This window comes from Melitaea cinxia, chromosome 11 (genome assembly GCF_905220565.1).
Source record: "Melitaea cinxia chromosome 11, ilMelCinx1.1, whole genome shotgun sequence".
Classification (NCBI taxonomy): domain Eukaryota; kingdom Metazoa; phylum Arthropoda; class Insecta; order Lepidoptera; family Nymphalidae; genus Melitaea; species Melitaea cinxia.
The window spans coordinates 17,663,677-17,685,186 of NC_059404.1; the positions used below are offsets into that span (position 1 = coordinate 17,663,677).

Below are 21,510 nucleotides of genomic sequence, written 5' to 3' on the forward strand. Positions count from 1 at the left end.
TAAGATCGTTTAAAAAAAGAATTATCAAAATCGATACACCCAATAAAAATTATGATGTAACACATAAAAATACAGTTGAATTGAGAAAAAAACTAAACATATTTTCTCACACTTATTTTATAGCGATATCATAAACTATACTATAAATTAATTTAAGCTAAATATTCCGTTAGTAATGAGTGTGTAATATATAAATACCTGTGTATTATAATTATGTATATAACTTGGGCTTCCCCCCGCCCCTCACACTTTGAACGGTTCCCTCCGTCCTCGTGCGTAAGAAACAACAAACTTACGAAGTATGTACAAACCAGGGCTGCCAGATGTACGATTTTAATCGTACTCATATGATTTTTTTGTATTTTTACTCATGTACGATCGCTAGACCAAGATCATACGCAAAATGTACGTTTATTATATTCTTATTACCTGGAAACATTTCATAATTAAAGAAACGTTATCCATCGGCAAGCATGATTTGCCTTAACTACCTAACGCGTGCCTAAATCTTTTACTTGAATGATGACTCTTTGAAATATCATATAAAGCCTGCATTTGTTTGCTTTCTAACGAAATTTCTCTTTCGGAAATAATTGTGATTTGAAAAAAAAAACACATTTTGAAATATATAAAAAAAAAAAAACAATTTGAAAATTATAAAACAATGGCTCAATTTGTTTTAAATTTGTTATGTTTTCTCCATTACAGTACAGATTGTGAACGAGCATTCAACGAAGTTAATTTAATTAGAACAAAACTTAGAAACAGTTTATTCAATGATACATAAGGGCACATTATTAGGCAAGCAATTATGATAAGAAGAAACGTAAATTATACGAAGTTTAAATCAACAAATGTTTTTGTTAAAAAATATGACCACAGAAAATTTTGTATGTGTGTAAAAAATAGTTTTATTGCATTTATTTTCTAAAACTAAGTGAATTTTGATAATTTATATTAAAAAATTAGTACTTAGTCTTAAAAGGCTGTACGATCTTTTTATTTCACTTAGTATACGATTTTATTTGTAGTTGGCGTACGATCACACTTTTTTTGCACTTGGCAGCCCTGGTACAAACCACGAATACACATGTGTTATTTTTAGTCTGTTATATTACTCGAGCAGAGTGGTTGTCTGTTTTGTGTTTATTATTATCTGTCAATTCAAGTTTACATACGAAAACGAGTTGTGGTTTTATTATTCAAAAGTTTTTCCTCATAGCTCTTTAACCACTCAGTGGTTAAATTAATAAAAAAATTGTATTAAGTATACAGTTTATACGTGGCAGTCATATGTACAAGATAAGTTTTAAACGAATAAATATATTTTTTATCGTTGAAACATTGCAAAAACATCAACATGAGAAGACTAAAGTGATAGTTTGAAAATGGCTCGGAATGAAATATGGGTGTTAGTTTGGATGTATCTGGTGTCGACGACGGCCGAGGGACCGCGGTGTCCGCCGGGAGCCGCCGACGACCAGTGTCGGGAAGACGGCTCCGCTGCAGATGAATACTTCTTCTACGTCAATGGTTTGTGTTCTACTTAAGCAAGAAAAATGTAAAACAATTTATATTTATTATACGCGTTAATTAGTTTGGCTATATAAGTAACAAATATATACCTAAAATTTAATTCTGATTGCAAAACAATTATTTTATTTAATAATCTTTGTCAACAAAAGAGCAAAAAAATAAAGTGTGTTTGCAATTAACACATAGCAGAAGTGACTCTTCTGAAAAGCAGCCAGCGGTAATTTTTTTTTCACCGAGAATATAAAATACTGTGTAATGTATTCTATCTCATTCTGTCTTATACATTTGTGTGTTTGTTTCTTTATTGTGACACATTTTCGTTTCATCTAATTTCAAATCACAAGGACGTTTCACTTCAAAAATTCCAATATGTTACATTATTATATGCCTATTTAATGATGTATTCTAACAGCATGCTGTTACATAGCTATTTAAAGAAAAGAATTTTAAAGAAAGTTGACTTGATGTAGGCAATGTAAAGTAGTAGTATGCAATAAAAATAAATTATGGCATGATATACATCACCAACATTCATAACAAACATACAATGACACTTATGAGTAATAATTTGCAACTAAACTAAGACGTGTAACTTGAATCTCAACAAAACTAAACCAATACTTTCTACAAAGCCTGAGTCATTTTCCAATTACGCAACTTGTAAACATTCATGTATTCACATTATAAAGCTATAGATGTTTGTATGAGATTCATTCTACATCAATATGTTTACTGGAAAAGATTATAAAGCTTAGAGCATTGATTCTGATCCACTGGAACTGACTGCACAACCAATCTGGACAGTATCTGATTCAAACTTGAAGGAATGAAGATTGTCTAGCAACTAGTGAATGGCAGTCAAGACCAAATGGATGTCTCAAAACTATGCTATCTTATAGTATCTTATTACATACACATGCTTAAGTTTACCCTTAAGGGGGCCCGATGGACTACAAGCTCAGAATTACATGAGTTTTTAATTTTTTTTTATATCTAAATAAAAAATAAAAAAACCTGGGAGGCATGCGATGGTTGAGTTCTTCTATGGGTGTGAAATAAAAAAACAAAATGTATTTTTAATCATTATAAACGCTATTGCAGGACGAAACTGAAAGAAAAAAACTTAAACTTTTTTTAAGAAACGGCACGCTGTTTAAATTTGTAGTACGAAAATTTCAATTTTTAACCACATTATTTTTCAAGTTATTACACCTGGTTAACTGATAATGATCGTTTTTTTTTTTCTTTTACCAATAACTTAATATTATTTTAGGTGCTAAACTACGATTAATCTACGGACAGACGTATTACCACTTCACTTGCCTGGACAACGTCACCCTGGAATACGAATGGCTCCCGCGGTTCGAGAGAGCGGTGAACGTGTCGAAGGCGTGGCTGACGGCGTGCGCGCCCCCGCCGCGCGGCTACGCGGCCGGCCTGCGCGCGCTGGGCGTGGCGCCGCGCGCGCTGGAGCTGGCGCGGCCGCCGGCCGGCGCGCTCGCCGCCGCCGCGCTGCGCGGCCTGGCGCTGCGCGAGCTGGGCGTGGCCGCGCGCGCGCCGCTGCGCGCCGAGCCCGCCTTCCTCGCGCCGCTCGCCGGCCTGAGCGTGCTGCGCCTGGCCAACGTGTCGCTGCCGCGCGAGGCGGCGCTGCTGCTGCCGCCCGCGCTGCGCTCGCTGAGCCTGGTCGACGTCGGCGTCGCGGCGCTCCCCGCCGAGGCGTTCGGGCGCCTCCCCGCGCTGACGCACCTCGTCCTGAGCGATCCCCTCGTTCGCGAGCTCGACCTGCGCGAGGCGACGGCGCTCCGATTCGCCTCGCTGAGTGCGCCCCTCGCCGGGGTGACGCTGGGTCCCTCCGTCGTCAACGTGACATTGCGCGGGGTGCGCGGCGTCGCTCTGCTCGGCGACTGCTCGTCGCTGCGGAGGGTCGTCGTGGAGGGCTTCGAGGAGCCGCCGCCGGCGCGCTGGCTGGCGGCGTGCCCGGCGCTGCGCGAGCTGAGCGTGCGCTGCGGGCGCGCCGGCGCGCTGGGCGCGGGCGCGCTGGCCGGCGCGCGTGCGCTGCGGGAGCTCGCCGTGAGCCGCTGCGGGCTGCGCGAGCTGCCGCCGCAGTGGCTCGCCGAGGCGCCGGCGCTGGAGGCGCTCGACCTCTCCGACAACGAGCTGCGCCTGCTGCCGAGGTGAGTCGCCGTCGCCGGCCGGCGCCGCCCCCCGCTCCTCCCGCGTCGCTCTGACGGCTGTGTGTCCGCAGCGAGCTGGCGGGCGCGACGGCGCTGCGGCGCGTGCGGCTGGCGGGCAACCGGCTGGAGGCCGAGGCGCTGCGGGTGCTGGCGGCGCTGCCGGCGCTGCAGGACCTGGAGCTGGAGCGGAACCCGCTGGGAGACCTCTGCGGCTCCGGCGATGTCGTCGCTAATGGTTCGGGATTAGTATTTCTTTTAATGTACACAAAGTTGAACATAAATTATCTGTCTACCGTCAGATGGCGATGATTGACTTTGAATTCGTGCTATTAAGAGTTACGTTAAATGCAGTCGAATACAGTGTTTGAAATCGATTTGGGATTCGACTGTTTTCTGATCGTTTTACGAACCGTACGAAAGTTTTTAGTAAAATTTAAATAAGTACATCAATATATAAGAATATTTTATTACTTTTTATATATTAAAGAATTGTTTGGTGATACTTCAATTTGTTGACGACATCGATCGTATCTAATAATATCTGTCAATTGACTCGCTAATTACTCCACTGTACCTCGTCCCGCAGCGCTGTCCCCGCTGTGGCGCGCGCGCGGCCTGCGCTCGCTGAGCCTGGCGCGCACCAACGTGTCGCGCGTGTGCCGCGACTGGCGCGCCGACCTGCCGCGGCTGGCCGCGCTCGACCTGCGCCACAACCGCGTGCCGCTGCTGCAGGTGAGCCGCCCCCCTCCCCCCCTCCCCCCGCCCGCCCCCGCCCCGCACACACCCCGACACTCACTCCGCCGTGCTTGCAGTTCGACGACCTGCAGTGGCGGCGCGACGTGGCGACGCGCGTGGACCTGCGCGGCAATCCGCTGCAAGACGTGCACTACTCGCGCGAGCAGTTCCAGGCCGTGCTCGCCGGGAACCTGTCCTCCGAGTTCGCCTCGTCGCCGGTACGTGTTCGCGCTGTGTCTATATGCGTGTGCGTGCGCTTGCGCGTGTAAGTGGCCGAGTTCGCCTCGTCGCCCGCAAGCAAGTATTTTTACAAATACAAATATTTATCCTTAATGGGAATCGAATTCGCTAACCGCCGGTTTTAAGTGCACACGTGGCACACGTCCCGCTACACCGGAACGGTCTAATGGAATGAAATACCGGCGCTCGGCCCGCAGTTGACGACGCTGGTGCTGGACGCGCTGCAGTGCGAGTGCGGCTCGTACTGGTTCGCGCGCGCGGTGCGGGAGCGGCCGCGGCACGCGCGCGCGGCGCTGCGCGGCGCGCACTGCACGGCGCTGGGCGCGGCGCTGGAGGCCGTGGAGCCGCGCCGCCTCACGTGCGCGCTGCCGCCGCGCGCCGGCTGCCCGGCCGGCTGCGCGTGCCGCGTCACCGGCGAGCACGCGCGCCTGGCGTGCGAGCGCGCCGGCCTGCGCCGCGTGCCGCGCGCGCCGCCCGGCCTGCCCGCGCGCGAGCTGCTGCTGGCGCACAACTACATCGCCGACGTCACGCTCGACGACTTCACGCCCGACTTGGAGGTGCGTGTCGAGCGCTTCGAACGCACAGTCGGATACGACACGTCGACGATGAATGTACACTCGTAGTACTGTGACGTTGCCGAGTAAATTAAACTCGTTAAATACCTTCTCATCGCACTCTAACGGGTGACTGAGGTAGGCCGTGGCATAAAATATCCTGCTCAAAATCAGTGACCCGACTAGCCTTTACGGAAGATCACAGCTTGATTATACTGTACCTTGTCCGTATGTTTCCTTGCCGATAAAATTAAAAAAAGAAAGATCGTAAATTAGTAAGAAGTATAAAAGAATATCGAATGGATCTTTACTAGCGCGATATAATTCACTCCTAACGCAGATGGCGTTCGACATACTATAAAAGCAATTGAAACACTGTCAGTGACGTTCACTCGCGTTATCGCAGATACTCGACCTCTCCGACAACCTCATCTCGAGCGTGGACGCCGCGACCGCGGCGGCGCTGTTCGAGGCGGGGCGCAGCGTGCGGCTCGACGGCAACCCGCTGCGCTGCGACTGCGACGCGCTGCCGCTGCTGCGCGCGCTGGACGGGGGCGCGGCGGGGCGGCCGGGGCGCGAGGGGCGGCCGGGGCGCGAGGGGCGGCCGGGGCGCGCGGTGTGGCCGGGGCGCGCCGCGTGCCGGGGCGCGGACCTGGAGCGCGACTGTGCGCCCGCGCTGTGGCCCTACGCGCTGGCGGCGCTGGCGCTGGCCGCCGCGTCCGCGGTGGCGGCCGGCTGCCTGGTGCGGCCCGCGGCGCGCCAGTGGCTCAAGGTGACGGACGGCCGCGAGTACCAGCATAACGATACACTATTGTACACCTAAACAGAAATAATACATACCTGATTGATTTTAACAAAGTATCATAAGGTACAAAGGTCGGCCTTATCGCTGAAAAGCGATCTCTTCCAGGCAACCTTGGTACCTTAATAATGAAAAGGCGTGGGATTGAATCGAGCTCGACTTGGGTCTCTATGTCCTTGTGATATTCAGTATAGTTCCGAATACATAATACTGTAATTTTATTTTTGTTGGAGTTTACTGGAGTTTACTCCTTAAGAATCCATTTTCATCACCTGTAAGGCCCCTGTTATGAAAAAAAATATGACCAATAAAATATACTGAACAAATGACCTCGCTACGTTTCTCGTAACGCCATCTATCGCGTAAAGGCTAAAGGCGTAACGATGTTTTCTAATAACGCCATCTCGTCGTAAAATATCAATGGCGTTATTTGATTCGTTTATTTACCATTTAATATAGTATTAATCTTTTTCTTAGACCACTAAGCCTTTTTGTGCCTATTTAAACAGTCGATCTAATTAGGTAAACTCGTCACGGCGCTTAACGTCATATACACCACCACAAATAGGCGTTCTGACTACGCGCCTAGGCGCGTAGCGGACCGTCTATAAGCCGTCTCAACGCTCCGTATAGCGCCTCTTCCACTCCGACGACGCTCTAAGCCGAGGTACCATCTCGCTAGGAGACACTCTTAGGGCGATCGTTTTTCCCCGAGCCCTCCCAGAGAGCTCCCCTTCTTCCTTCGCGGCCGGTGTCTGTGGTACCCGGCACCTCTCACCGGTGACGCTGTAAAGGCCGATAACAACAGTACTCTACAATTCGAAAAAAAAATGGGTAAACTCCAGTCGTGTGTCAGCTTCGAAGCACGAGTGGCACACTTTTTTTTGTTAATAAGTCTTTTTGAAATTCCGTAAAGTAACTGAAATAAATATGGCTGCAGAAATTCCTGCTGGAGCGCGGGCTGTGCCTGCGCTGGGTGCTGCGGCCGCTGCGCGAGGACGACGACGAGCGGCGGCCGTACGACGCCTTCGTGTCGTTCTCGCACCACGACGAGCGGTTCGCGGCGGAGCTGGCGCGGCGCCTGGAGGCGGGCGCGGCGCGGCGCCTGTGCCTGCACTCGCGCGACTGGCGGCCCGGCGACTGGATCCCGGCGCAGATCGCGCGCTCCGTGCGCCGCTCGCGCCGCACGCTGGTGCTGCTGTCGGAGCGCTTCCTGCGCTCGGCGTGGGCGCGCGCCGAGCTGCGCGAGGCGCTGGGCGCGGCGCTGCGCGAGGCGCGCCCGCGCCTGCTGCTGGTGCTGCTGCCGGGGCTCAGCGCCGCGCGCGCCGCCGCCGCCGACCCGCAGCTGCGCGCCTACCTCGCCGCCGTCACCTACCTGCGCTGGGACGACCCGCTCTTCTGGGACAAGCTGCTGCTGGCGATGCCCGAGCCGCGCGCCCCGGGGACGGCCGGGACTCCCGCGCCCCTGCCGTTGCCGCCCCTGCCGCCCCTCCCGCCCCTCGCCGCGCCCGCGCCGCCGCCCTGTGCCTGAGGCGCTCCTCGGACTGCGATATTTTTATAAGTACATCAAACTGCCCCACGAACTATCACCACGATGAGGCAACGTCAGCGGAAACCACGATAGGTAACGAAGCCCATCGCAGATAGCAGTGCGCACTGTCGGCGAACACCGAAGGCGTATCTGTGTCGTCCGCCCCAGAAAGGGGAGAAGGGCTAAGGGACAAGAAGTCGAGAGTAAAATAACTTGTCGGGAATGGAAGCGTGCGCACCTGAAGGGAGAGAACCCGAGACAGTAGGGTGCGCACTCCCATGTTTGGGCCCCTATAACCACGACCGGTTGATAGGGCCATGGGTTGGAGGTGGGACTTGCCCCACGAACTATGTCGAGTGTGCGGAGAATCTCCGATCCGTAATGAGTGATACAATTGTTAATATAATGTGAACTCGAATAGGTCGAATCTCATGAGATTGTACTCGCTTTATGATAATTAACTTAAAGCGTTATGCTGTATAAAATTATTTTATATACTCGATTTATACATGTACAAATTATATTATGATATATTGTGTGTTGCATTTTTATCAGTCAAAAGTTTATCTGCTGGTTCATAACAGTAGATAAAGTAAATATTTTGCCATCAGTGTATAAAATCACTGTAATAATAAAATATAAAACGACCAAAGTGACAAATAAACTATTAAATTCATGTATAATTAAGGAAACAAGTGCCTTTAATATTAATATTAATTAAATATAAGTAGGACTTAGTGTGTAAGTTATTTGTTATACCATTAACTAAACATTATACGTTTTGTTAATAAAAAAATAAAACAGATTTTATATTGTTTTTTTTTTTTTTTAATAATTTATCTGCGGCCTTCTAACATGATATGAAACCGCATATATTAGCGGCTATTACGCTGTTTTTTAAGTCATCTACCAAAAAAAATTCATCTTGAGGCAGTAGATTAGCCGCTAATCTATAATATCTATAATCTATAATATATATAAAAGCGAAAGGTCACTCACTCATCACGAAATCTCCGAAACTATAACACCTACAAACTTGAAATTTGGCAGGTAGGTTCCTTATAAAACGTAGGCATCCGCTAAGAACGGATTTTACGAAACTCGACCCCTAAGGGGGTAAAACGGGGGTTGGAAGTTTGTATGAAAGTCCTATGTTTTTGAAGTAAGAGACTTGAAATTTAAAATGTAAGCTCTATAGATGGTGAAAAGGTGTCCAAATAATGTATCTTTAGAAATTAACTCCCTTTTGGGGTTAAAACGGGGGATGGTAGGCTGACTCACTCATCGCGAAATCTCCGAAACTATAATAGCTACAAACTTGAAACTTGGCAGGAAGGCAGGAGCCTTCCTCCTATAAGGATATAGGGCGTAGACATCCGCTAAGAACGGATTTTACAAAATTCGACCCTTAAAGGGGTTAAACGGGGGTTGAAAGTTTGTGTGAAAGTCCCATGTTTTTGAAGTAAGAGACTTGAAATTTAAAATGTATGCCATATAGATGATGAGAAGGTGTCCAAATAATGTGTCTTTAGAAATCAACTCCCTTTTGGGGTTCAAACGGGGGATGGTAGGTTTACTCACTCATCACGAAATCTCCGAAACTATATCACCTACAAACTTGAAATTTGGCAAATAGTCTCCTTTTAGGGAGTAAACATTCGCTAAGAATGGGTTTTATGAAATTCGACCCCTAAGAGGGTAAAACGGGGGTTGGAAGTTTGTATGAAAGTCCTATGTTTTTGAAGTAAGAGACTTGAAATTTAAAATGTAAGCTCTATAGATGGTGAAAAAGTGTCCAAATAATGTATCTTTAGAAATTAACTCCCTTTTGGGGTTAAAACGGGGGATGGTAGGCTGACTCACTCATCAGGAAATCTCCGAAACTATATCACCTACAAACTTGAAATTTGGCAAATAGGCTCCTTTTAGAGAGTAAACATTCGCTAAGAATGGGTTTTACGAAATTCAACCCCTAAGGGGGTAAAAAGGGGGTTGAAAGTTTGTGTGAAAGTCCCATGTTTTTGAAGTAAGAGACTTGAAATTTAAAATGTATGCCAAATAGATGATGAGAAGGTGTTCAAATAATGTGTCTTTAGAAATCAACTCCTTTTTGGGGTTCAAACGGGGGATGGTAGGTTTACTCACTCATCACGAAATCTCCGAAACTATATCACCTACAAACTTGAAATTTGGCAAATAGGCTCCTTTTAGAGAGTAAACATTCGCTAAGAATGGGTTTTACGAAACTCGACCCCTAAGGGGGTAAAAAGGGGGTTGGAAGTTTGTATGAAAGTCCTATGTTTTTGAAGTAAGAGACTTGAAATTTAAAATGTAAGCTCTATAGATGGTGAAAAAGTGTCCAAATAATGTATCTTTAGAAATTAACTCCCTTTTGGGGTTAAAACGGGGGATGGTAGGCTGACTCACTCATCAGGAAATCTCCGAAACTATATCACCTACAAACTTGAAATTTGGAAAATAGGCTCCTTTTAGAGAGTAAACATTCGCTAAGAATGGGTTTTACGAAATTCAACCCCTAAGGGGGTAAAAAGGGGGTTGAAAGTTTGTGTGAAAGTCCCATGTTTTTGAAGTAAGAGACTTGAAATTTAAAATGTATGCCAAATAGATGATGAGAAGGTGTTCAAATAATGTGTCTTTAGAAATCAACTCCTTTTTGGGGTTCAAACGGGGGATGGTAGGTTTACTCACTCATCAGGAAATCTCCGAAACTATATCACCTACAAACTTGAAATTTGGCAAATAGGCTCCTTTTAGAGAGTAAACATTCGCTAAGAATGGGTTTTACGAAATTCGACCCCTAAGGGGGTAAAAAGGGGGTTGGAAGTTTGTATGAAAGTCCTATGTTTTTGAAGTAAGAGACTTGAAATTTAAAATGTACGCTCTTTAGATAGTGAGAAGGTGTCCAAATAATGTATCTTTAGAAGTCAACTCCTTTTTGGGGTTAAAACAGGGAATGGTAGGTTGACTCGATCATTACGAAATCTCCGAAACTATAACAGCTAAAAACTTGAAATTTGGCAGGTAGCTTCCTTATAGGGCGTAAACATCCGCTAAGAGCTGATTTTATGAAACTCGACCCTTAAAAGGATAAAACGGGGGTTGGAAGTTTGTATGAAAGTCCTATGTTTTTGAAGTAAGAGACTTGAAATTTAAAATGTATGCTCTATAGATGGTAGAAAGATGACCAAATAATGCATCGTAATCTATATATATATATAAGAGAAAAGTCACTGACTCACTCATCACGAGAACTCAAAAACCGCTGGATGGTCTATCCATCCAGGTTGGACAAAGATAAAGTTTGGCAGGGATGTAGATTATAGTTAGCAGACGTCCGCTAAGAACGGATTTTACGATATTCCATCGCTAAGGGGGTTTAATTGGGGTTGATAGTTTGTATGAAACATATACAGCAGCTATAAGTTCGCCTGATAGATTATTTATCCTGCAGCCTGAAAATAAAACTAAAAATGTGGTGTATAGAGAGGTTTTATAAAAATAACTATTAAATTATACTAAATTGTGCCTTTTAAAAAGTTACTCAGTTTGATAAGCATTTCAAGTGACTGAAATAAAAAAATAATTTGCGTTAAACATCTTAATAGTAATACATATCTTCATAACCACGAGGACGTAATCGCGGGCAACAGTTAGTGTATTATAAACAAAGTCCCCAAAAGTGTATGTGATCGATTCGCTCAAAATTTACTGAACGGATTTTCATGCGGTTTCACCATTGTAGAGGGCTCCACCATTGGCAAGAGGAAAGTTTATGGAACGGCTAAGCCGTTTTGATGAGAGTTTCACTGGAAGTTTGCCGGAAAAACTTTGTGACACACTAATTTCAACGCGGGCGAAGCCGCGGGCACAGCTAGTCTTGTATATAAAATTCTCGTATCACAACGTTAGTTAAAATACTCCTCCGAATCGGCTGGACTAAACCATTGAGCTATTATTACGTAGTACATTATACTTCAATGGACTAAAATAGTTCTCTAACGCCGAGTTGCACGAAACAAAATTAAAATTTAAGTAGAGATTAAACTAATTTAATCACAACAATTTCAAAACATCAATCATTATATCAAAAATTTCGATCTAGCGGGTACATCGTTCCATAGCTTAATTAGCTAGGCCCGACACGGTCAGTCGGAGACGCGGGTTCGATCCCCGCTGGAGCGGTCAATTTTTGATATGATATTCAAAAATGTTTAGAATTCCTAATGTGTGTGTAATATTACAATAATTTCATACAATTCTTGTGATTGCGCGGCGGCGGCGCGGGGCGACACACCCCTTCGCCGGAAAATATCAAAATACTGAACGTTCACGAAGTTAACGTCACTTGCTTGCCTTTTTGAATAAACACGGTCAAATAATCTATTACATATAATAAAATGGTAGGAAAGTCAAAACTGTACATTGAATATTTTTTTTTTTAAGAATACTTGGGGTGTGATCTACAATCGATACCGAAAGCCAAAAATATAGTTTTTAGAATTTTTGTCTGTTTGTCTGTATGTATGTCTGGGATAAACTCAAAAAGTACTGTATGGATTCACTTTAAATTTGGCACGAATATTATTAAGAAGTCGGGTCAACATATAGGCTACATATTATCACGCTATCGCCTACAGGGAACGAGCAGTGAACCTTTATTTCTTCAATGCACTCTGTAACAACGTGTAATCTAACGACGCATATTTGAATGTTGTTGTTATTATGTGAATAACTATGCTATAAGCTAGCTTCACACTATAAATAATGACATTCTGTAGTATAGTTAGTATCAGCATTGCACCCGTGCGAAGCCGGGGCGGGTCGCTAGTATATTATAAATTGCTAAAATATTTTCGTAAATTGATAATTGTGGATTTATTTTTTTGATTGAATTAAATTGTTCTGACAAATTAAAAATTCCCAAGAAAATACCCTAAAAAAAATGTTTCCCCAAAAACATTCCCGCTGTTTGCAAAATATCCCTATATTTAGGGGAAAATTCCCCAAGTTGGCATCACTGCATTCGATATTTCATTCGCATTGTTATGCTCGTGTGGCGAGGGAAAGAACCGATTTGAAAGAGGTGTACGAGTAACGGTTTCAGTTTCAGCGCGTTATGCAATCCTGTGCCCCATCCCCCATAATGACCGTTTGTAATTAGACGTTATTCTTCCGGATGCCTTTTGTTTATGTGTTTGCTAGTAAATATCGTAAAAATAATCGTAGTTATTAACGATATGTGACTTAATAGAATTTCATTTAGACAATTTTTTTACGTCTTAATAATTTTTGTATAAAGTGAAGTGAAATGTTTCGTGAAAATGACTATGCGTAAGTCGAAGTGTTTGAACTCTGGTTGAAACTACGTAATTGAGATTAAATACGCCCGCTGCTTGCAGCGTTGGTCTCAACGACGCAGCAAAATAATGCGATGCCATCAGGTCAGTTGTCGTTATACACTAATGCTTTGGCTATCCTATCACAATCGGGATCTAATTTATGAGGTTGGGGGGGGGGGGGGGGGGGGGTGCTGGAATATAGGTATAGAAATTCGCGAAATACTCAAAACCGAAGGGGAGCACCCTACTGTCCAGGTGGTCTTGTTCTGCCCTACCCCTAGAGTGTTTTTTAGAGCTTTCGCCTGCCGTGCGAAAACGCGTTAACGAATGCGTAGAGGAGCAGCTGAGGCTGGTCGCCTTCGGCGCTGCGGAACGGAGCATGAGTGAGCGCGCTTTCGCACGCAAGGGCGTAAGGGCTGCACTTTCCGCAGCGCCGAAGCCAAGCGTTATTCTACCCTGAAAGGTGATAGGTTCATTTTTTTTTGTAACGAAAATATAATTAGACCCCGATTGTTTATTACCAATGCTTTTATAATCATTAATTTAATAATCCTGTCTGATTGTTAAAACTGCCTGAAAATCAATTCAAGATTACTATCCGATTGAAGAGACCGGTCCTTAGAATTAGATAATAACTTTTAGCTCTTTTAAATAGCAAATCAGTAAGCAGTAGAAAAGTAATAGGCTGTGAGCCATCATACATAGGCATGTCAGAAGTGAAACTTCTTTGGCAAACTAATTGAAAAAAAAAAAATAATTAGATTAATTTTAGATTTCCGTTCCAGTGCTATCTAGTAATTAGTTTGCAATGTACTATTGATATTAATTTAACAATCTTTGTAGTTTTTATAGCACACGCTAGGTGGCTCTGTTTTGTCGAGCTGTAAACGTAGTACATAATTATTTATAAATATAATTTCACACGACGTTTTCTGTAAGTTGTAAAAAAGTCCTGTAATGTTTCATTCTTGTGTATTGTGTATGCCATGAAATAAATAAATTATCCGCAAGAACATGATGTATTTTGTTAAATTATAGACATTTCGTATCTCGAATTTCGAAGAAGAATATCTATATATTCTAATAATATTTCAGTTTCATAATTCAATCTTTAATTTTTTTATGTTAAGCTAAATTACAAAAACTAATTGAAAAAAAAAACAAATTGAAAAAAAAACAAAAAGCCAACGTCACGAGGTGTTCCCAGGCGGTCACCCATCCAATTACTCACAGCGCCCGATGTTGCTTAACTTTGGTGATCGGACGAAAACCGGTGTATTCAACGTGGTATGGACGCTTAACTTTTAAATAAAACATGTTTGTATTGTCTAATTACAAGTTATTGTGTTTGCTCGCAAACGAAAAAAAAAACCGACTTCAATTACATCGACGAGTAATACAACGTAGATCGACGAAAAAATGGTCAAGTATCACGCGTTATCAAAGATTACTCAAAGAGTAATTATCAGATCTCGATAAAATTTCTATGTCACCACATGATAAACATCCGCTTTCGATTAAATTAAAAATTATCACAATCGGTACACCCAGTAAAAAGTTATTGGAGATTTTTGAGAGTTTCCCTCGATTTATCCTCGATTATTTGATCTATATTTATCATGGTACAAAACTAGGGATATCTCCTTTCCAATAAAAAAAAGAATTATCAAAATCGGTACATCCAGTAAAAAGTTTTTTTTGGTATAATACAACGTAGGTCGACGAAAAAAGCATCTAGTAAAAACGCATTATTAGATATAACTCGAAAATTAGTAGTTAGATCTCAAATAAATTTAAATGGGACCAATTGACACACACCACCTTTCGATTAAAAAAAAATTGTCTAAATCGGTCTACCCGGTCAAAAGTTCTGATGTAACATACATAAAAAAAATACAGTCGAATTGAGAACCTCCTCCTTTTTTTTTTTTTTTTTTTTTTTTGGAAGTCGGAAAAAAAAGCTGTGAACGTTGTATATAGAGACATTCTGTAGTATATTAAGTATCAGCATTGCACCCGTGCGAAGCCCGAGCTGGTTGCTAGTTAATTACAAAAAGTTGCTAGAAAAATTCTGTTTTGCCGTTGTCGTTCTCTCTTCACGTTCTTCCTGTCCAAGGTGGTTATGAACCTTCATTCGCCCAACATTTAAAATAAATATTCTTTTATTTAGCTATTATTCAAAGTATATAATACGGAAAAAAAACTTAAATAAAATTACATGCTTAAGTATGAATATTTTATAGTTTAGTTCAAATAATTTTTTTATTTATTTATTAATTTTTTGTCTATAATTTTTAACGTCATTTAATGTATTCACGATCGACCGCTTAACCAGTACAGTAAGAAATTATTTTTAAAGCGCTAGGCTTAAAGATTTATATGTTATCAGTGCCATCTACCGTCCTCAATATGCGTAAATATCTTACATTTAAAAAATAATGATACATATATGTAAATAAATAAATATATATGGTAATTACCATTGTATGTTTTTAATTGGTAAACTTTATTTGAATATAGTCATGCTCAATGTGCTATGCTTGAATTAAATAATAGTCTAACAAAATTAAAAACAATATTAATTGTTATAACTTAAATTACTTAATTAATTAATTACTGTTGATTACTTAAAATTGGAATCGGAAAATTATACAATGTGTTGCTCTGAAAAAACAAAGATTTTATTATACAATTTTTCTTTATACATTATGATACAAAATTAATTATAAAAACCCTTACCCTACCTGAAAAAATAAAGAAAAGACATTTAAAGCTATTTACCAATTCCTATACATAAAATTAAAATTAAATATTTCTTTTATATATGACTATTATGAAGTGTCAAAAATCTCTTTATAAAACAATACATATTACTACTGCTATAAAAAAAAAGTACTATACAAATATACAAACTCAAAGGAATATATTCCTTTATATATATATATATATATATATATATATATATATATATATATATATATATATATATATATATATATATCCCAATGCATTATTTAAAAATACCTGGACATAGATATTTTTAACGACAACAAATTATTTCTCTTTTATTTCTCTTTAATTCTTAGATTCCTGTTGTTTTCATCTTTAATTGTAGTTCATCATTGCAGCCTATACAGTCCACTGCTGGACATAGGCCTCCACAAGTTTACGCCAAAAATAACGTGAACTCATGTGTTTTGCCCATAGTCACCACGCTGGGCAGGCGGGTTGGTGACCGCAGTACTGGCTTTGTCGTACCGAAGACGCTGCTGCCCGTCTTCGGCCTGTGTATTTCAAAGCCAGCAGTTAGATGGTTATCCCGCCACCGGTCGGCTTTTTAAGTTCCAAGGTGGTAGTGAAACTGTGATATCCCTTAGTCGCCTCTTACGACACCCACGGGAAGAGAGGGGGTGGCTAAATTCTTTAGTACCGTAGCCACACAGTACAGTAGTTTAATTGTAGTTAATTTAATTTAATTGTAAAACATTATCTAAAGTTCTTGCCATTTGTATGTTATTTATATTAGGTTACATGTGTATGCTAGTTAAATGTAATTATCACCTATAATGAAAGTGACACTCCGACTACGCTTATTGTACTTGAAATACGGTGTGTACTTTGTTGGTGTTCTAAAAAAAAAAAAAAAAAAAAAAAAAAACAAACAAACAATCTTCACCATTCACATGTATACACTAATTTGTATTGTGATCGATATTTAAAGAAAGAACTAATTAAACATAAAAATGTTTGTCGTCTTAACAATAGATGGCAGTGGTTGTCTTTTGAATCACGCTAACGTTGTGATAATCTTAAAACATATGATAAGCGATGGTTCAGTTTTTCGGTGTTTCGGTTAGGTTTCGGTTAGGTTTCGGTTAGGTTTCGGTTAGGTTTCGGTTAGGTTTCGGTTAGGTTTCGGTTAGGTTTCGGTTAGGTTTCGGTTAGGTTTCGGTTAGGTTTCGGTTAGGTTTCGGTTAGGTTTCGGTTAGGTTTCGGTTAGGTTTCGGTTAGGTTTCGGTTAGGTTTCGGTTAGGTTTCGGTTAGGTTTCGGTTAGGTTTCGGTTAGGTTTCGGTTAGGTTTCGGTTAGGTTTCGGTTAGGTTTCGGTTAGGTTTCGGTTAGGTTTCGGTTAGGTTTCGGTTAGGTTTCGGTTAGGTTTCGGTTAGGTTTCGGTTAGGTTTCGGTTAGGTTTCGGTTAGGTTTCGGTTAGGTTTCGGTTAGGTTTCGGTTAGGTTTCGGTTAGGTTTCGGTTAGGTTTCGGTTAGGTTTCGGTTAGGTTTCGGTTAGGTTAGGTTAGGTTAGGTTAGGTTAGGTTAGGTTAGGTTAGGTTAGGTTAGGTTAGGTTAGGTTAGGTTAGGTTAGGTTAGGTTAGGTTAGGTTAGGTTAGGTTAGGTTAGGTTAGGTTAGGTTAGGTTAGGTTAGGTTAGGTTAGGTTAGGTTAGGTTAGGTTAGGTTAGGTTAGGTTAGGTTAGGTTAGGTTAGGTTAGGTTAGGTTAGGTTAGGTTAGGTTAGGTTAGGTTAGGTTAGGTTAGGTTAGGTTAGGTTAGGTTAGGTTCCCAGGCCTTTGGAGCCCAGGCCCCGGACTTAGGTCCGGGACCTGGGCTCCAAGGGGAGGAGTTGCTGGACTTCTACTGGGCGCGTCCCCCGGGTGGCGGATAGGGGAAGCCGCCTGCGGTTTCACGACTGCGGGCGGTAGGGGTCTTCGGACCCCCGCGGACCAAAACCAGACGAGGCGCTACCGGGACCGGAGCGGCACTCAGGTGCCGTTCTGGTCCTGCGAGCGCGGGTGTGTTGGCGCGGAGGCGCGGCGGTGTGTGTGGCGCTGAGACGGCGCGGTGACGTGGGGGTCGGTCTTTCCTTCCCCCACGCGGTGGACGGGGTGGGCGGGTTCGCTCGCCCGCCCTAAGGCGTGCGAGGGCGCTCTCTCGCGCCGAGGCTGCGGTCGGCTGGAGGGCCTAGACTGCAGCCACCCTGGCCTTTGTCGGCTTCGTCGGGCTGACATTGTCCGCCCCGGGCTAGGTGCCTGGTGTCCCGCAACGCCGGGCTAGGCCTGGGGTGCCGGGGCGGCGCGGGATTGTACCCACCGGCGCAATGCGGGCGGGGGGTGTCCCCCTGCCCGCGGGGGGGGCCACGCGGGCGATGGGTCGGGGGATTCGTCGTCCGACTTGCACGGTCCCCCCAAGGAGGGGAGGGTGCGCTTCGTGTTCGAGTGCGTCCTCCGAGGTGCTTTGCACCGCGGTGGGCCCGAAAGGGCAAGCGCCGGCGGGGTTGCGAAAGAGCTAATAGCGTCCTTGTGACCCCGCCACATTGGCGTACGGCAGAACACACGTGGCGGTTTTTATTCAGTAAGAGTCTGAATCCCCTCCGAGCCCCCCCTACCGGAGGGTGTCCATGATGGATTTTCCCCACGTTAAAAAAAAAAAAAAAAAAGGTTAGGTTAGGTTAGGTTAGGTTAGGTTAGGTTAGGTTAGGTTAGGTTAGGTTAGGTTAGGTTAGGTTAGGTTAGGTTAGGTTAGGTTAGGTTGGGGTGCTTGTCGGTGACCTCCTCGTGGTGTACCCTGGGCAACGGGGCGGGCAGCAGTATCACAATCGCGGCACTGCTGCCCGTCGCGGCTGACGACCGACGCGTGTGGGGATGCATTCCGGCGCTCTACATTAGAGTTGTCCCGTGAGCGCATCAGGTGGCACAGCGCTCGCGCACTGTGTCACCACGGGGGGTGGATGGGTTCGGCGTGCGCTTACCCCGCCGTCGGACAGAGTGGGCAGGAGTCCTGTTCGCTCACCGTCCTATATCGTAATCCCGTTTGTGGTGTCGTGGTCATGTCTCGCGGCCACGAACGGGACCGAGGGTCTTGCCTTAACCGGCCGGACCGCGAGGAAGAAAACCTCTATAAAAAATTACCCCGAATCCCAAGCGGCGACGCAGCGCGAGGGGATGCATGGCTGATGGGTAGTTCAGTCTCTACTGCGATCCCCTGCTCTGCAGCCCCGCCGAGGCCAGAGTGGGGTTACGCGAGGCTTGCCCAGGTACAGGGGGTGTTACCTCGGGCTGACCACCCTTTCCCCCATACTCGTGGGAACAGTTATGGAATTTCAAAAATCAACAATTTTAAATGATGATGGTGTGGAGATTGACGAGAGGCCCGAGAAGGGCGGAGTAGAGGAGAGGCCCGAGAAGGGTGCAGTTGTCTCGGACGGAGAGTTGTCTGACGTCGGCATGAGGTCGCGGTCACCGTGCGACTCCGACTCGTCTCGCGCTCGGCTCTGGAAGCGGAAGCGCGATAGGGAAGAAGATACGTCAGATGACACTGATGATAAGTCCACGGCAGGAAAGTGTCACACGGCGCGCAGGGGTCGTGGTCGACCGCCCACGACAGGGCAATATGTTGGCCTCGCCAAGGCCAAGGCCGACTACCTCAAGCAGTGCGAGAGGGAGCTCGAGCTTGAGGCCGAAAGCGAGGCCATTGAGATCTCAAAGAGAGTGAGAGCTTCGCGCTCCAATATCAATACGGAAGGTGGGTCGATTTCGGGAGAATGCTCGATAACAGATCTGCATCGGAAGGCTCAGGAATACGTCGAGGCCATTCTCACCGTGACGAAGATTTCCAAGAATCTCAAGGGGACAAGCAAGAAAGCCTTAAATGAGTCCGCCGAGGGTATAGGCGAAGTACTCGGCGCCCTATACCACCAAACGACGAATGACGAGGTCAGGCGGCTGCGGGAGGCCAACGAGCGCCTAGAAGCGGAGAACGTACAGCTCCGCTCGGAGATCTCCGAGCTGCGACAGAGTGTAGCCGACATCAGGCGTGAGCTGGGCTCGACGTCCACTCCAGCCCCTCCCGCGAATGAAAACGGACTGATCGACCGCATAATGGCAGGGGTGGGCGCCATGCTCGACTCCCGCCTGGCGAAGCTGGAGGAGTCTGGCAGACTCCTGCCTGAAGCGCCTGAAGCGCGAAAAGGACCACCGGCGGCTTCAAAGAAGATCGCAACGTCGCCGCCGCAGACAGGGGTCACAACGCTGACTCCGCCAGCGAACCCGGCCCCAAAGTCTGCAAGTCAGTCTGTCAAGACGAAGAAAAAGAAGAAGAAGGCGGGTGCGGCTACCCAAGTTGCTGCGCCCAACGAGCCTCGCCCCCTACCACCTGCTCCGGCCGCTCTGACGGAGGGGTGGAATGTGGTGGCGAGGAAGGGAAGAAAGGCGGGGCCGCCCAAAAACCAACCCCAGCCCCAGAACAAAGGTGTGCCGGCTAAAAAGCCAAAAACGCCGAAGCTGCGATTGCCGCGATCGGCGGCGGTGCAGCTGACGCTGCTGCCGGGCAGCACGAGGACCTACGCGGAGGTCCTCGGTGCCATAAAGGCTGACGGCCTTATAGCGAGCATGGGCGTCGAGACTCGCTATAGGGTCTCTCAGACCGGCGCGCGCAGGTTCGAGCTGCCCGGCACCGGCAACAAGGAGAAGGCCGAGGAGCTTGCCCGGCGCATCAAGGCGGTCGTCGGCGAGGACGTGGCGGTCACCCGGCCGGAGAAGTGCGCCGACCTGCGGGTGACCGGGTTAGACGACTCGGTCACTCCCCAGGAGTTGGCCGGCGTGATCGCCAAGGCGGGAGGATGCGCCGAGGAATCCATAAAAGTGGGCGAAGTGCGGCAAAACTTCGCCGGCATCGGGACAGCGTGGGTTCGCCTGCCAGTAGAGGCGGCGAAGAAAGTGGTCGACGGGCGCCGCCTACTCGTCGGGTTCGTGTCGGCGAGTGTGACCCTCCTGAAGACGAGACCGCAACAATGCTATCGCTGCCACGAGGTTGGGCACGTGGCAGCGAAGTGTGACAAGGGAGTGGACCGCAGCGGCCAGTGCTACCGCTGCGGCAAGGAGGGGCACATTCGCCGGCAGTGTACTGCCGAAGCTTGCTGTCCCATATGCCAGGCGGAGAAAAAACCGGCTGGGCACAGCCTAGTCGCGTGCCCTCGCAATAAAGCGGGAAGGAGGAAGAAGGCGGCGCCCAAAAATAAAACCCGCGCGCCGCCTGCCAACAGAGCTGGGGAGGTGACAATGGACACCCAATTGTAATATGGCATTTAAGGTGCTCCAAGCCAACTTGAACCACTGTGCCAGGGCCCAGGACCTCCTCGTCCAGAGCCTGGTACAGTGGTCCGTGCGGGCGGCGGTGGTGGCCGAGCCGTACTCGGTCCCGCCGAGGGATAATTGGATCGGCGATAACGACGGCGTGGTGGCCATCGTGACCCAGGTCGCCGCGGGCGCCCCGCCCCTTACGAACATTGTGAGGGGCTCGGGTTGCGTCGCGGCACTGCTGGGGGAGGTGGCCATCGTCGGGGCGTATTTTTCCCCGAACAAGTCGGTCGCCGAGTTCGAGGCGTTCCTCGACGGGACCGAGTCGATCATGCGTAGGTTTTATCCGGCGGAAGTGCTCGTGCTGGGTGACTTCAATGCGAAGTCACGTCTGTGGGGGTGTCCTGCCACGGATGCGCGGGGGGCGATTCTGGAGGAGTGGCTCGTTGCCACCGGCCTGACCGTCCTCAATCGCGGGACGGCCAACACGTGCGTGCGCAGGTCGGGCGGC

General features: G+C 46.2%; 2 protein-coding genes and 1 pseudogene across 2 annotated transcripts; 2 read left to right on the top strand and 1 right to left on the bottom strand.

The window, feature by feature from the left end:
* The first annotated feature begins 1,388 nt into the window (after nucleotides 1-1,388).
* LOC123657666 (protein toll-like) lies at nucleotides 1,389-7,572 on the top strand. The gene is made up of 8 exons (XM_045593187.1): nucleotides 1,389-1,533; nucleotides 2,810-3,710; nucleotides 3,782-3,945; nucleotides 4,297-4,442; nucleotides 4,523-4,663; nucleotides 4,883-5,296; nucleotides 5,646-6,011; nucleotides 6,982-7,572. Exons 1-8 carry the CDS (start codon nucleotides 1,389-1,391, stop codon nucleotides 7,570-7,572), a joined length of 2,868 nt encoding a protein of 955 aa, XP_045449143.1.
* A 6,542-nt stretch (nucleotides 7,573-14,114) lies between these two features.
* Nucleotides 14,115-14,233, bottom strand: LOC123658123 (annotated as a pseudogene).
* Nucleotides 14,234-19,148: 4,915 nt separating this feature from the next.
* Nucleotides 19,149-20,999, top strand: LOC123657667. The gene has a single exon (XM_045593188.1). It carries the CDS (start codon nucleotides 19,149-19,151, stop codon nucleotides 20,997-20,999), a length of 1,851 nt encoding a protein of 616 aa, XP_045449144.1.
* Nucleotides 21,000-21,510: the final 511 nt, after the last annotated feature.